At 44.0% G+C, this 16,441-nt stretch overlaps 1 protein-coding gene across 1 annotated transcript in view; it reads right to left on the minus strand.

The window, feature by feature from the left end:
• The window catches only part of sik2b (salt-inducible kinase 2b), a 61,259-nt gene that overhangs the window by 32,572 nt on the left and 12,246 nt on the right, over positions 1-16,441 (minus strand). The window contains exons 3-4 of the mRNA XM_029714436.1: positions 16,301-16,364; positions 3,530-3,691 (exon numbers count right to left, since the gene is read on the minus strand). Coding sequence (XP_029570296.1) covers positions 3,530-3,691; positions 16,301-16,364 — 226 coding nt within the window. The remainder of the gene's footprint in view (positions 1-3,529; positions 3,692-16,300; positions 16,365-16,441) is intronic.

Consider the following 16,441-nt stretch of genomic DNA (forward strand, 5'->3'; position numbering starts at 1 on the left):
TTTTGCCTATAGGCTACTTTGAAGCAAGGTAAGACATACCTCATAACATGAAATAAAACTTTCAGGTTTCAAACAATTACATATAATTTCAAAGTGCATACTGCCTCCAGCTCACATTGTAAAGTGGTGGGTGACACGCTGATATGATAGCCTGTTGCCTGCACTTGAATGGGAGGTGTGCTTCAATGAACAGTTGAGAAATAAAACTTTTCATTTTAATTGCGCATTTTAATTGTGCACCAAAACTGTTTTTAACATGCGATTGCCTTTAGAATTGTTGCGCAATGAATAGGCTTATAAAAGCACATGTTTTACTCCAGCAGCAATCAACTGGGAGCTGCAGGAGAAATCCCACTCAAAATTGGCTCTGTATGCTGTGCGCGTCTGATAGTTGTGCTGGATAAATAAGATAAGCCTACATTATGACTAACGAAAATACACAGGCCAATTTAATTCCTCTAAATTATGCAAATTACCCCATACACCAAAAAGCATGACGGTCAAATGTATTTATATCAACTGGTATTTCCATCAATGAATAAAAAGCATTTTTCTCCCAGTCATTTTGGCCGGCAACAGATTTATTTAAAAAAATATCTTTTTTGGGGGGGGGGGGGGGGGGGGGGGCAAAAGCCGGCAATTACCAGCAAAAGGAACCCCTGTGTGATGTGTACCACAGACTGCACAGCACACGCAGGGCAGCAACGCCATTGACTAGCCTAGCTAAAAACACAAGGTTTCTTAACCGTCATCTAAAATGTACACGAATCCATCCCATGCACGTCTGGATTATATTCTAGTTATACTGTGAATCTGGGTTTACTGAATGATAATAATCTGAAACATGTTCCCCCCCCCCCCCTTTTTTTTATACCTCACATGAAAAATTGGCTCTAGCAATGCAACTGCATCAAGGTCAAAATGTGAACATTTTAAGAGGTGAAGGCACGGTATACGTACGTCTAGATTTAGCCATGGCTTTAGGCTACATTTGAACTAGAGACAAAAGAAGCGGTCAATCCTACACCTCAAGCCTACAAGTAAGTTGTAGATTAAGTTGTAGATTTAATGGGGCGGCAGGTAGCCTAGTGGTTAGAGCATTGGACCAGTAACCGAAAGGTTGCTAGATCGAATCCCCGAGCTGACAAGGTACAAATCTGCCGTTCTGCCCCTGAACAAGGCAGTTAACCCACTGTTCCTAGGTCGTCATTGTAAGTAAAAATGTGTTCTTAACTGACTTGCCTAGTTAAATAAAGGTTAAATAAATGTAAAAAAATAGACTAGGCGAGATAATGATATGACGGTGAGAGTCATGTTAAGGCAGAGTAAGGAAGGCATGAGGACTTATCAGAGGAGCTGACCCACTTTGCGGGCTGCATATTGAGCAGCGCGGCTGGCTGACGTCAATGTTCCCAACAGGCCAGGGGCTCGCTATGTGTGGACGGTGGGCTGTGCAACGCCACGTCCAGCCCCGATTACTCTGTGTCCCAAATGGATTATTTTTCCCTATTAAGTGCACTACTTTTGAGCAGGGCTCTGGTCAAAAGTAGTGCACTACATTAAGAATAAAGTGTAATTTGGGATGTAGACACTATCTAGACTACTTCCTGTTCCAAATATTAGCCTAACGTGTCTACTCACACAGGGGTGGGGGGTGGTGGGGGGGTCAACGCTAGCTAGTAGCCAACAGTGGTTGTGTGTTTATAATGAGGGATAATGCGATGTGCCCTTGCGCAAGTTGATACAAGTGCATAGAGAGCTCAGCTTACTATGGAGATTTATACAGCTGGGGGAATGTGTCTGTGGGTGAGTATCATCCTGTCTGAGGTACAAAAGCATGCATGTTGGCCATATCAAATGACTTTCACCACTGGGGAGGATGAATGAGGGGGTGGCTGAATGATGATATAACACCTGCACCTTCAACATGTTATTCTGTGTAGCGGGTGGCCTTTCAGCTTGGTCCATGAACAATAAAACAAGACATAGTATGGGTGAAGGGGGGGCGAGCAATGTACCCCTGTGATCAAATGTTGTTTGCTGCAGCAGCAGAACCAATCCATTTAAGAGGCTTACTGATAAGTGCATGATCTGGCTGCTTCTTAGAACGTGCTGAGCACGCACGCACGCACGCACGCACGCACGCACGCACGCACGCACGCACACTCTTTGAAGTGGAAACAAAGGCAACACCCCCCGCTGCCTGGCACTTGGGTGACCTTTCCTTGACTGACCATCAACCACCACAGAGCTTCTGAGCGACTGACCACCCGGGCAGTTCTGGGTATACAAAAGGAGACCTTTAAAAAGGGGGACTAGTGTGGCAGTAAATCCTCTTATTTGAGGATGAAACATGAATCACACAATGTCCTTCGGTGAGGTAAAACAAGGGGTTAAATATCACTGGGGGAATATTTATCTGTTTCTCTGTGCAGTGAGTCTCTTTTAAATCCAGAGAGACTCGAACAAAACAACAAACTTCCTCATCTAAGCCAAGCAAAGCACAGGATGTACCAATGTTCTTGTATGCCTGCCTGATGTATTTGTAATCCTAGGTTAAATGTAGTTTCATTGGTCAGTTTCTCCAAATAAGTGTACCTTCCCCAACAATTGGATTTGAGTTATTGTGGTGGCGAAATTGCCTTTGGTAATAACAACAACCACCCGCCACCATTCACAACAACTGATCATCTTCTTTTACATCCAGAGAGACAAACTGGGTTGTGTTCATTAGACAACAAACAGAACAAAACTGACTAAAACCGAGGAGGAACTACAGGGACTCATTTTCATTTTCAGCTGAAAAGTGTTTGGAAACATTTTCCATTCCTGCCCTAATGAACACGGCCAAGGAAGGGAAAACAGGCTTCTTAGGAAGCCCCGGCCAAGTCTCTCTCTCTCCATCAGTCACTGTCCGGACTAGCCTAGATCTAACACCCCTGGAGCAGGACCACAGGGACTCTGTGGGCATGCGCACATTGTGTCACGGTGTCTGAAGCTCAGAACACACCTTCTCGCCCGGCACTCTCCCAGATGCTCGATGACATTTTTCACTGGCCCGCTCAAAATGCCATCTTCCTGATAACGCAACAGCAGCCCAGGGCTCTGTGCAGTACGGCCTAGCTTCAGCTCCTGCTTCCCTCATTTAGCTAGGGGACTTTGGTTACCTCTCAACACAGTGCAAATGGCCTGCTCTGGTCGTTAGACATTTCAGAACTGAACCGTGGCTGAGGTCATTGCTCCTGGCCATGTAATCCAACAGCAATGTTCTGATCAAAACAAGTTGTGAAGTTGTTCTCACTGCAATATAAAAGACTTGGTTTACATTTTCTTGGCCTGTGTCGATTTACAGGTTCTTCATGACTTTGTGAAACTCTCATACAGTCCATCCCACTGGCAATTCCAAGATTATTCTTAGGTAACCCTGAAACACTAAGAGTAGGGTTGCAAAACTGACAAAAACGCCACAGGTAATGGGATCAGGAAAAAAACAGACAAAACTTCTGGCTTTAATGCACCGACCGCCTACCTGCTATCTTGATGTTCATGTGTCCGTCCAGCAGCAGGTTCTCAGCCTTCAGGTCTCGGTGGACTATGTTACGGTTGTGGCAGTACTCCACCGCTGACAGGATCTGCCAGAACTTGCGCCGCGCTTCCAGCTCGCTCAGTCTCCCGTGTTTGGCCAGGTAGTCTAGAGAGCGGGAGAGAGTTAGAGTCATAAGTTCAGCTGGCTTACATTCAAATCAGGGGTGGCTAGGATGCAAAGGCCTCAAACATGTAGGCCTATGTGTTCTCAAAGTACTCTTCCTAGCTAAGGCTTGCTAGACTACATATTAGACCAAATCCATCAGTGTGTAACTAATAGAATCACCACTCTGCTCATGCCTGAACAGTAATAGGCTAGTACAAATCCATTTGGGTTTATTAAGCCATATCCATGTTTGTAGAGTACAATCACAGAGGCATGGAATACCTCAGCTCTCTCAACTACTCTTACAGTAACCACCCTTCTCCCGGCCAGACAGCCAGCCGACAGAGGACAAGGACAGTGATGAGCCACAATAAGGAGCCTGGCCTGTGATTCTGTGATCGGGTCGATGCAGCAGAGTAAACATCCCCCGCATGGATGTAATCATGCGGTCAGTCACCACACCCAGGAGTGCTTGGTCAGCCCCCTGGCCCTCGGCCAGCAAAGCCCACAGACCCAGCCCTAACAGGCCCAACTAACGCAGAGACTGCTCCGCTGGGTAGTGAAACACATTATAGCCTATGCCTACTTTAACACATAGAAAACAGAATACATTCAAAATGAAGGGATTGACCAATTTATTTCCTCATCAGCTAGCTCAAGGAGGAACTAGGAGGGAGGTTACTCAGAACTGGCCTGTTTGTGCATGAGGAAATAAAAGGGCTCCCGAGTGGCGCAGCGGTCTAAAGCACTGAATCTCAGCGCTAGAAGCGTCACTACAGAACCTGGTTTGATCCCGGGCTGTATCACAACCGGCCGTGATCGGGAGTCTCATAGGGAGGCGCACAATTGGCCCAGTGTCGTCCGGGTTAGGGGAGGGTTTGGCCATCATTATAAAATAAGAATTTGTTCTTAATTGACTTGCCTAGTTAAATAAAGGTTAGACAAAAAAAAGATATACATATATACAGTTGAAGTCGGAAGTTTACATGCACCTTAGCCAAATACATTTAAACTCAGTATTTTTTTTAACAATACCTGACATTTAATCCTAGTAGTTCAGATCACCACTTTATTTTAAGAATGTGAAATGTCAGAATAATAGCAGAGAATTATTTATTTCAGCTTTTATTTCTTTCATCACATTTCCAGTGGGTCAGAAGTTTACATACACTCAATTAGTATTTGGTATCATTGCCTTTAAATTGTTTAACATGGGTCAAACGGTTCGGGTAGCCTTCCACAAGCTTCCCACAATAAGTTGGGTGAATTTTGGCCCATTCCTCCTGACAGAGCTGGTGTAACTGAGTCAGGTTAGTTGGCCTCCTTGCTCGCACATGCTTTTTCCGTTCTGCCCACAAATTTTCTATATGATTGAGGTCAGGGCTTTGTGATGGCCACTCCAATACCTTGACTTTGCTGTCCTTAAGCCATTTTGCCAAAACTTTGGAAGTATGCTTGGGGTCATTGTCCATTTGGAAGACCCATTTGCAACCAAGCTTTAACTTCCTGACTGATGTCTTGAGATGTTGCTTCAATATATCCACATAACACATTCCTCGTGATGCCATCTATTTTGTGAAGTGCACCAGTCCCTTCTGCAGCAAAGCACCCCCACAACATGATGCAGCCACCCCCGTGCTTCACGGTTGGGATGGTGTTCTTCGGCTTGAAAGCCTCCCCCTTTTTCCTCCAAACATAACGATGGTCATTATGGCCAAACAGTTCTATTTTTGTTTCATCAGACCAGAGGACATTACAAACCTTAGGTCTGGCTTTTCTGGCGGTTTTGGAGCAGTGGCTTCTTCCTTGCTGAGCGGCCTTTCAGGTTATGTCGACATAGGACTAATTTTACTGTGGATATAGATACTTTTGTACCTGTTTCCTCCAGCATCTTCCTTTGCTGTTGTTCTGGGATTGATTTGCACTTTTCACACCAAAGTACATTCATCTCTAGGAGACAGAACACGTCTCCTTCCTGCAGCGTAGTCCCATGGTGTTTATACTTGCGTACTATTGTTTGTACAGATGAACGTGGTACCTTCAGGCGTTTGGAAATTGCTCCCAAGGATGAACCAGACTTGTGGAGGTCTACAATGTTCTGAGATCTTGGCTGATTGCTTTTGATTTTCCCACGATGTCAAGAAGTTTGAAGGTAGGCCTTGAAATACATCCACAGTCAAATGATGTCAATTAGCCTATCAGAAGATTCAAAAGCCATGATGTAATTTTCCAAGCTGTTTAAAGGCACAGTCAACTTAGTGTATGTAAACTTCTGACCCACTGGAATTGTGATACAGTGAATTATAAGTGAAATAATATGTCTGTAAACAATTGTTGGGAAAATTACTTGTGACATGCACAAAGTAGATGTCCTAACTGACTTGCCAAAACTATAGTTTGTTAACAAAAAAGTTTTAATGACTACAATAAGTGTATGTAAACTTCCGACTTCAACTGTATATAGATATATAAAAAATTGCACATAAGAGGGGGAGGGAGGGAAGGAGCGAGTCAGAGCCAAGATGACCTAACTCCAATGTCCCTGGCTGCTGCAATGTTGTGCAAAGAGCTGTATGACACTCTTGTGTCCTGACCCTTACGCTGCCTCTCTGAGGGACAAACAGGAGGAAACAATTTGGGCCACGCACCCTTTTCCTGAGACAAATGCAAACATTTGGAATCTATTTTGGGCTTGGCTTATCTTGTTTTGGTTGACAACTAGAATAGTCTATATGTAAAAAAAAATATATATATATATATATATATTTTTTTAAATAAAATAAAACTCCCCCCGTCCATCTCTAAAGATCATGGAGCCATCGTGGCTCGATTCTGTTCATATTTCTTTAATCAGTATTCAATGATGCTAATAGTCTATGCGAGCACACACACACAGCAACTCCAAAAATGATTGTCGCTGTATAATCCACACTGAATTCCCTATCCAAGCGGTAACGGAGCACCAAGTCTGGGACCAAAAGGCTCCTTAACAGCTTCTATCCCCAAGCCATAAGACTGCTGAACAGTTAATCAAATGGTGCAAATAAGCATTTCACGTTAAGGTGAAATGTATTCGGTGCATGTGGCATTTAAAAATAATTTGTAACCATCAGCAAATGTCAAATCAAACTCGTTACGACTTCCTCCCGCCAATTACAACCTTCAAATCCTGCAGGCCCATGAACAGATATAATGCGGGAGAGAATGAATAATTCCTAATTCATCGTTTCCCATTCAGCCTCATCAACAGCCTCTGGGGAACACGTTTCATGGCGGACTCTTCACACCTCCAACCAGCAGGCAGCCGTGCATGCAGCTCTGTATTTCACACCCTCACATAGCATGGAGGGAAGGAGACGGAGAGGAATGAGCACCCATATCCCTCTACAGTAGGGCAGAATTACGTTGAAGAAATTAACGATACAGAACACTTCAGGTGCCCGACCAGAGTTCGGGTTTTTAGAGTCCGTGTCATTTCAAGTAATTTAGGTGGGGGTCGATGTTCCTCACAATAACACTGTTGACCATCCTGTGCTCAAACAAGAGGGCTGGATAAAAATGACAGATGGAGCAAGGGCAATAGCAAGCATTAAGCTGAATTATAATTCACGTATATACACAGAGTTCATCATGCAGATGGGAATGCATACGGCTAAAGTTCCAGGAAACTGTGACATTATAGACAGACAGTGCTTCTGATAAATGGTTCACTTCATATGGTTAACTCCATATTGTTACCCCTCTTGACTGAGGCTTCTCTGTGTGGCGTGTCGCTAATTAAAAAGAAAAAAACGCACTTGGCATGGGAATGTGGCGAGGTGCTCTGAATACAGAGACTGGGTGGGCTAGGGCTGCTGCAGCTACACAACACAGCTATGCGATAAACCTCTCTGCATACACTGAGTAGAAGGCCTACAGCGGCCTCTTGCCCTATCGTACCTAACCAAACCCTCGCTAGAGAAAGTCTGGACTTTGGATCCTGGATATCTGTCTGGCTTGAATTAGCTGACACCATGACATTGGACAATAGAAGTGTTGTTCACTGTGTTACATACTCTTTCTATTGCTTTGAAATAGACATTACGAGAAACACATCAGAGGTTGACATGATTTTTGAAAGTTAATAATTATACTGTGGCTGATGTACTAAACCACCCAGACACATAAAATATACAGTCGTCCTTCTGAACTGAGCTGCAGGACAGGAAGGAAACTGCTTAGGTGTCATCATGAGGTCATTGGTGATTTTAAACAGCTATAGAGTTCAATGGCTGTGATGGGAGAAAACTGAGGATGGCTCAACAACATTGTAGTGATTCCACATTAACCTAAATGACAGAGTGAAAAGGAAGCCTATACAGAAAATAATAATCCAAAAACAACACTCAGCCCCCTTATTTTCAAACATGGTGGAGGCTGCAGCATGGTATGTGTATGCTTGACATAGGCAAAGACGGGGGAATTATTCCGGATGAAAAGAAATGGGATGGCGCTAAGCACAGGCAAAATCCTAGAGGAAAATCTGCTTCAGTCTGCTTTACACCAGACACTGGGAGAGGAATTCACCTTTCAGCAGAACAATAACCTACAACACAAATCCAAATCTACACTGGAGTGACTTACGGGCAAATATTGCACAATACAGGTCTGCAAAGCTCACAGCTGTGAGACTTACCCAAGAAGACTGACAGCTGTAATCACTGCCAAAAAGTATTTCTAACATGTATTGACTGGGGTGGGGGGGGAATACTTATCTAACCAAGGTATTTGTGTGTTTTTTTTCTATTAATCTTTATAAAATGTTAGAATTCTTCCACTTTGACAGAGTATTTTGTGTAGATCGTTGACAGAAAAATACATTTTAATCCCTCTTTGTAACGCAACAAAATGGGAAAAAAAGTTCAAGGGGGGGGGGGGCGTAGACTTTCTATAGGCACTGTACTAGCCAGAAGGTAAACCAGCTCTGGCAAACCAGACCTTCAGCTTCAATGTTAGCCTAATCTGTTCCAGTGGATGGATGAGTAATGCACTGCTTGAACGTCAGAAGGGGCAAGGAGGAGGACCGACAACATGGCAGCACAGTCAGGTGTACTCAGTCAAAGAAGTGTTGCATTTTGGGAGAAAGAGAGGGGGAGAAGGGGGGGGTGTGAGTGATGAATCACAGATCTAGGACAAGGTGTTAAAAACAATGAGGAAAAAGCTCAGAAGAGCACCGCGTTCCAGGTCTGTTGGGGAGATGTGTAATCTCTTAACAGCTGCTCAGGTTTAGAAGAGATTGGAGAGCCGAGCGAGAGCAGGACCCGGCGTCCGTAAATTTCTGTGCTGGCCAGCATCCAGACAGCCAAGCAGAGCCTGCCCACTGAACAAGGGCAATAACAATGCTCTCCCACTCTCCCTCCTTCAACATCTCAGCTCCAAAATGTATTTTCCTGAAACTTAGTGCTGAAGTAAAGACGTACCCATAGGCTACACAATTCAACACTTACCGAGAAGGCCCCAGGTCAAATAAGCCAGCAAAGAGATGATAAGTGTCAGCTGGGTGAGTCAACAGTATAGCCAAGCCTTTTCAGCTCAGACAAAAAACACCGATACCTACTGAGTAACCGAAGAAAAAAAACATCATAGACAACTATTGCAGCAGACAAAAGAAGTTGACAGGCAAAATGAATCTCGCCGGGGCACTCTATCAAGAAGACAGATGTGTTCAGGCCTAGTCAATAAAACCCACCCACTCTCTGGCAGTTTTCATTTTAATATGCATGGCCTACATTTTTTCACCCCCTTTCCAAATTCAAATGGACATTCCCTTCCTCTCTCCCCCCTCTCCTCTGCCTGGCGGTTCTGTTCTGCCGCTCCTCCTCATTATTTGTGGTTGACCCAATTTCTCCAGGTTTGATCCACTCCCGCAGCGCTGGGTGGGTGGGTGATGCTCACTAGCCAGCAGACAGGTTGGAATGGCCTTTCACTGTGTCCGGCACCCACTACCCTGCCAGACTCCAACTCCATAGGGCTGGGATGGATGGATCATAGAAATAGACCTATTGAAACGGTTTAAGTCATTGACTTGTATAGGAACGTCCGTTCTAGTAATTCTATGGGATGGACAGACTAGATCTGCTCCCAGACAACTAGCTAGTTGACACTCAGAGTCTGGGACAAAGCTGGATGGACACAGACCGAGAGCAGTAGGCTTATAAAATTAACTTCTAAACAGTGATTTAAACATTTTTTTTAAATTAATTTCACCTTTATTTAACCAGGTAGGTCAGTTGAGAACAAGTTCTCATTTACAACTGCGACCTGGCCAAGATAAAGCAAAGCAGTGCGACACAAACACAGAGTTACACATGGAATAAACAAACATACAGTCCATAACACAATAGAAAAGCCTATATACAGTGTGTGCAAATGAGGTATGATAAGGGAGGTAACGCAATAAATAGGCCATAGTGGCGAAATAACTACAATTTAGCAATTAAAACACTGGAGTGACAGATGTGCAGAAGATGAAAGTGCAAGTAGAGATATTGGGTGCAAAGGAGCAAAAAAAAGAAATAACAGTATGGGGATGAGGTAGTTGGATGGGCTATTTACAGATGGGCTATGTACAGGTGCAGTGATCTGTGAGCTGCTCTGACAGCTGGTGCTTAAAAGTTAGAGAGGGAGATATGAGTCTCCAACTTCAGTGATTTTTGCAATTCGTTCCAGTCATTGGCAGCAGAGAACTGGAAGGAAAGGCAGCCAAAGGAGGAATTGGCTTTGGGGGTGACCAGTGAAATATACCTGCTGGAGCTCGTGCACGGGTGGGTGCTGCTATGGTGACCAGTGAGCTGAGATAAGGCGGGGCTTTACCTAGCAAAGACTTGTAGATGACCTGGAGCCAGTGGGTTTGGCGACGAATATGAAGCATACAGGTCGCAGTGGTGGGTAGTATATGGGGCTTTGGTGACAAAACGGATGGCACTGTGATAGACTACATCCAATTTGCTGAGTAGAGTGTTGGAGGATATTTTGTAAATGACATCACCAAAGTCAAGGATCGGTAGGATAGTCAGTTTTACGAGGGTGTGTTTGGCAGCATGAGTGAAGGATGCTTTGTTGCAAAATAGGAAGCTGATTCTAGATGTAATTTTGGATTGGAGATGCTTAATGTGAGTCTGGAAGGAGAGTTTACAGGTATTACACCTAGCTAGTTGTAGATGTCCACATATTCTAAGTCAGAACACTCCAGAGTAGTGATGCTGGACGGGCGGGCAGGTGCAGGCAGCGATCGGTTGAAGAGCATGCATTTAGTTTTACTTGCATTTAAGAGCAGTTGGTGGCCACAGAAGGAGAGTTGTATGGCATTGAAGCTTGTCTGGAGGTTAGTTAACACAGTGTCCAAAGAAGGGCCAGAAGTATACAGAATGGTGTCGTCTGCGTAGAGGTGGATCAGAGAATCACAAGCAGCAAGAGCGACATCATTGATGTATACAGAGAAAAGAGACGGCCCGAGAATTGAACCCTGTGGCACCCCATAGAGACTGCCAGAGGTCCGGACAACAGGCCCTCCGATTTGACACACTGAACTCTATCTGAGAAGTAGTTGGTGAAACCGGCGAGGCAGTCATTTGAAAAACCAAGGCTGTTGAGTTTGCCGATAAGAATGTGGTGATTGACAGAGTCGAAAGCCTTGGCCAGGTCGATGAATACAGCTGCACAGTATAGTCTCTAATCGATGGTGGTTATGACATCGTTTAGGACCTTGAGCGTGGCTGAGGTGCACCGATGACCAGCTCGGAAACCAGACTGCATAGCGGAGAACGGTGGGATTCGAAAATGGTCGGTGATCTGTTTGTTAACTTGGCTTTTGAAGACCTTAGAAATGTAGGATAGATATAGGTCTGTAACAGTTTGGGTCTAGAGTGTCTCCCCCTTTGAAGAGCTTTCCAATCTTTGGGGATCTCAGACAATACGAAAGAGAGGTTTAACAGGCTAGTAATAGGGGTTGCAACAATTGCGGCGGATCATTTTCGAAAGAGAGGGTCCAGATTGTCTAGCCCGGCTGATTTGTAGGGGTCCAAATTTTGCAGCTCTTTCAGAACATCGGCTATCTGGATTTGGGTAAAGGAGAAATGGGGGAGGCTTGGGCAAGTTGCTGTGGGGGGTGCAGGGCTGTTGACCGGGGTAGGCGTAGATGGGTGAAGTGCTTTCTGGTGATTGGGTAAAGAACTGGGGCTTTAAATGACGCTACTTGACAGCCAGCTACTCAGTCAAGTTGTACAAATGTAGCTTGGTGGATCTTTAAATTGATGTTAAGTGGAAGGGATGTCTGTTTATAGTGGAAGAAAACAGAACATTATAATCCTGTTTACTTACGTCAGCTATTGTGCTGCTTGCTGTGTATCTGTCAATCTCAGTGATGATGTTGATGGAGACGGCATATAAATGCATTACCTAACCATATTACATTGCGCAATCAGGACTTACAGCACAATAAGTGGGGACAAAATGGTTCTGTAATACCTAGACATGATCTGCGAAGCAATCTAAGGATTCTCTGAAACGAAGTTACCCAATGTACTGAGCGCACAATCAAGCCCAGTCTATTTCTATCATAATGGGCTGATTGCAAGACAAGTCTTCCAAGCGCCACAGAAGCCAATACAGCCCCAGAAAGAGTCCCAAATGGCACGCTATGTAGTGCACACATTAAGGGCCCTGGTCAAAAGAAGTGCACTGAAAAGGGAATAGGGTGTCATTTGGGATGCACTCCATGGTATCAATGCCGTCGTCTTTGTCCCATTCACTCGCCCCTACTCTGTACCCTTCATTATCAGTCGTGGTGAAAACAAGATGGCTGTTAGAATCAACACCAGTGTCAGCTCTGAGCTTGGCCCTGGCATAACCCAGGCACGGGGAGACGCAGTGTCAAACACACAGTTTGTTTATTTAGTGCAGTATCGCTGCTTTGTGCGCACACCCACACACAGTGATGACCATCCAAAAGGCATCAACCACTTGATGTAAATCATTGCTACATTTCCCTCCTCCTGAACCTCTGTAAACATGCATTACTCTGACTAGGCAAAATCACACACCCTAAGAAGTGTGTGTGTGTACATTTTTTTTTTTTTTTTTTAAATGCAACACGAAAAACATACAGTGCCTTCAGAAAGTATTCGCACTACTGGATTTATTCCACATTTTGTTGAGTTACAGCCTGAATTTAAAATATATTATATTGAGATGTTGGGTCACTGGCCTACACACACACACACACACACACACACACACACACACACACACACACACACACACACACACCCCCCCACCCATAATGGAATTATGTTTTTAGACATTTTTACAAATTAATTAAAAGTGAAAATCTGAAATGTATTCAACACCTTTGTTATGGCAAGCCTAAATAAGTGCAGGAGTACAAATTTGCTTAAACAGTCAAATAATAAGTTCCATGCAATAATAGTGTAGAGGATCGGACCCTTAAAAAAAAAACCCGCCTAAATGACATATCCAAATCTAACTGCATATAGCTCAGGACCTGAAGCAAGGATATGCATATTCTTGATACCGTTTGTGGAAATGTGAAATTAATGTAGAACACATTAGATCTGATAAAATATCATCTTTGAAATTAAAGATAAATGCCATTATATCACTTAGGAGTCTAGATGTAATTTAGATTGCAGTGTATGTGCAAAGTTTTAGACTGATCCAATGAACCATTGCATTACTGCTCAAAGTCTGCCCAAATGGTCAATTGATACATTTTCAAGTACATAACTATAGAGAACATACACAAATGACATGGCTTGCGTTGGGAAGAAGGCCTGTCTGTGACATCCATGTACTGTGCAAAAGCGAACTTCGCTTACGTGCTTTTCACATCTTTACCTATATCATACGATATTATCTTAGGTTTAGATTCCATCTTATATGGTGGGCATATAGAACGGACAGGTAAGCCTGTATCAACTCTGTACAGATACAGACGGGTATTGAAGAAAGCCTGTTTTGACTGACTTCTAAACTGAATATGGAGGCCAGACAAGCGCTACTAACCCGCGCCGCCTCCTTGCCCTCTCCCTGCTCCGGTGGGTGCCATCCAAGTGGCACAACAATGTAAACAATGGTCTTAGGACAAACTAAGTCAAAACATAGTGATTTTAGAGATGATTTCCTAGACTATCTATCTATCGAATGAGTCACAATCATAGAATTCTAATTATATGGGTTTAACACAAAGGTTCTCACCTACGACAATCAATCTTCACTGAAAGTAAGCTTTGGGGCAAGATATGCAAATGGTGGGGAACTCGAGGGAACATTTAATCAAATCATCTCACAACAGGTGGAGGCATTCCTTTTCCCTATTGCCCGTCCTTCAACAGACAAAAGAAGCCTTCCCTTTTGATTACGTAAAAGCCAATCAGTAACATACAACGCATTTGGAAAGTATTCAGACCCCTTTACTTTTCCCACATTTTGTTATGTTACAGCCTTATTCTAAAATTGATTTAAATAGATTTTTTCCTCATCAACCTACTCACAATACCCCATAATGACAAAGCAAAAAGTTTTTTTGAAAATTAAGTAAATATCACATTTACATAAGTATTCAGAGCCTTTACTCAGTACTTTGTTGAAGCACCTTTGGCAGCGATTACAGCCTTGAGTCTTCTTGGGTATGGCACTACAAGCTTGGCATACGTGTATTTGAGGAGTTTCTCAAATTCTTCTCTGCAGATTTTCTCAAGCTCTTTCAGGTTGGATACAGAGCGTCGCTGCACAGCTATTTTCAGCTCTCTCCAGAGATGTTCAATCGGGTTCAAGTCCGGTCCACTCAAAGACATTCAGAGACTTGTCCCGAAGCCACTCCTACATTGTCTTGGCTGTGTGCTTTGGGTCGATCTCCTGTTGGAAGGTGAACCTTCGCCCCCCAGTCGGAGGTCCTGAGCGCTCCGGAGCAAGTTTTCATCAAAGATCTCGCGGCACTTTGCTCCGTTCATCTTTCCCTCGATCCTGACTAGTCTCCCAGTCCCTGCAGCTGAAAAACATCCCCACAGCATGATGCTTTCATTACCATGCTTCCAGTAGGGATGGTGCCAGGTTTCCTCCAGACGTGACACTTGGCATTCAGACCAGATAAACTTGTTTCACATGGTCCGAGTGTCCTTTTAGGTGCCTTTTGCAAACTCCAAGTGGGCTGTCATGTGCCGTTTACTGAGGAGTGGCTTCTGTCTGGCCACTCTACCATAAAGGCCTGATTGGTGGAATGCTGCAGAAATGGTTGTCCTTCTGGAAGGTTCTCCCATCTCCACAGAGGAACTCTGGAGCTCTATCAGAGTGACCATCGGGTTCTTGGTCACCACCCTGACCAAGGCCTTTCCCCCCGAATGCTCAGTGTGGCCAGCTCTAGGAAGAGTCTTGGTGGTGGATGATGGAGGCCACTGTGTTCTTGAGGACCTTCAATGCCCTCAGAACAGCCTCAATTCGTCAGGGCATGGACTCTACAAAGTGTGAAAGTGTTCCACGGGGATGCTTGCCAATGTTAACTCCACTACTTCCCACAGTTGTGTCAAGTTGGTTGGACGTCCTTTGGGTAGTGGACCATTCTTGATACACACAGCAAACTATTGAGCGTGAAAAAAAACGCATCAGCATTGCAGTTCTTGACTCAAACCAGTGCACCTGGCACCCATTACCACAGGGGTTCCCAAACCTTTTCATTCAGGCCACCCTTCCAGCATTGGGGAACATTTTGCGCCACCCCTGTGTGCGTGCCACATTTATTTCTATGGGCACAAGCACGGTTCATGACACAAAACTATTCACACCCCTCTGGTTGGCGGAGAGAAAATGTTGCCGGTTTAAAGCCTATTTCAAGCAATTCTACACATTTTGTCATGGGCTGCAGAGAACATTCCGCAGTTTCAAAGCAAATCTTTAGGTAATTTTATACATTTTGCCATGTATAATGTGTATTCATGTGATATTTGAGTGACTAAAACATTACAAATAAAATCTATGGGCTAAAAAACATTAGCTGACATGGGCTAGTTGATCCGGACATTTCTTACAAGTTATAAAAGCTCTCGAACGTATGCAATGACTGACATGACAAGAGGAACTGATGACGCACTACCCAATTTTGAAATTGCACCTTGTGCATTCTACTATTACAACTTTCAAGAAAGCCCCGCCAACACAGTTTGGGAACCACTGCACTACCATGCCCCCGGTTCAAAGGCACTTAAATCTTTTGTCTTGCCAATTCACCCTCAATGGCACACATACACAAACCATGTCTCAAATCTCTCAAGGCTTAAAATCCTCCCCTTCATCTACACTGATTGAAATATATTGAACAAGTTGCATGAATAAGGGATCATTGCTTTCACCTGGATTCACCTGATCAGTCTATGACATGGAAAGAGCAGGTGTTGTTAATGTTTTGTACACAGCGTATAGGCTACAGCAGGCAAGTACACAATATAACTAACAGGAGAGGAGAGGTGACAACACATGACAAAAAAATCTTTCAGCTAAAATTGTTTGACATTGTTTCCAGTCGGGTACAAATTCACGTGGTACGTCTGCTTCACTTACCGAAAATCTCCCCGTTTTTGGCATACTCTGTCACCAAGTAGAGCATGTTTTTGGTCTCCATCACCTGTGAAAAAGGGAAGGAAACAATGAGTAAGCAATAAGCACACAGCAAAACAGATTAAGACCAACCTCAGCAATGAC

The sequence above is a fragment of the Salmo trutta genome, chromosome 26 (genome assembly GCF_901001165.1).
Source record: "Salmo trutta chromosome 26, fSalTru1.1, whole genome shotgun sequence".
Lineage (NCBI taxonomy): Eukaryota > Metazoa > Chordata > Actinopteri > Salmoniformes > Salmonidae > Salmo > Salmo trutta.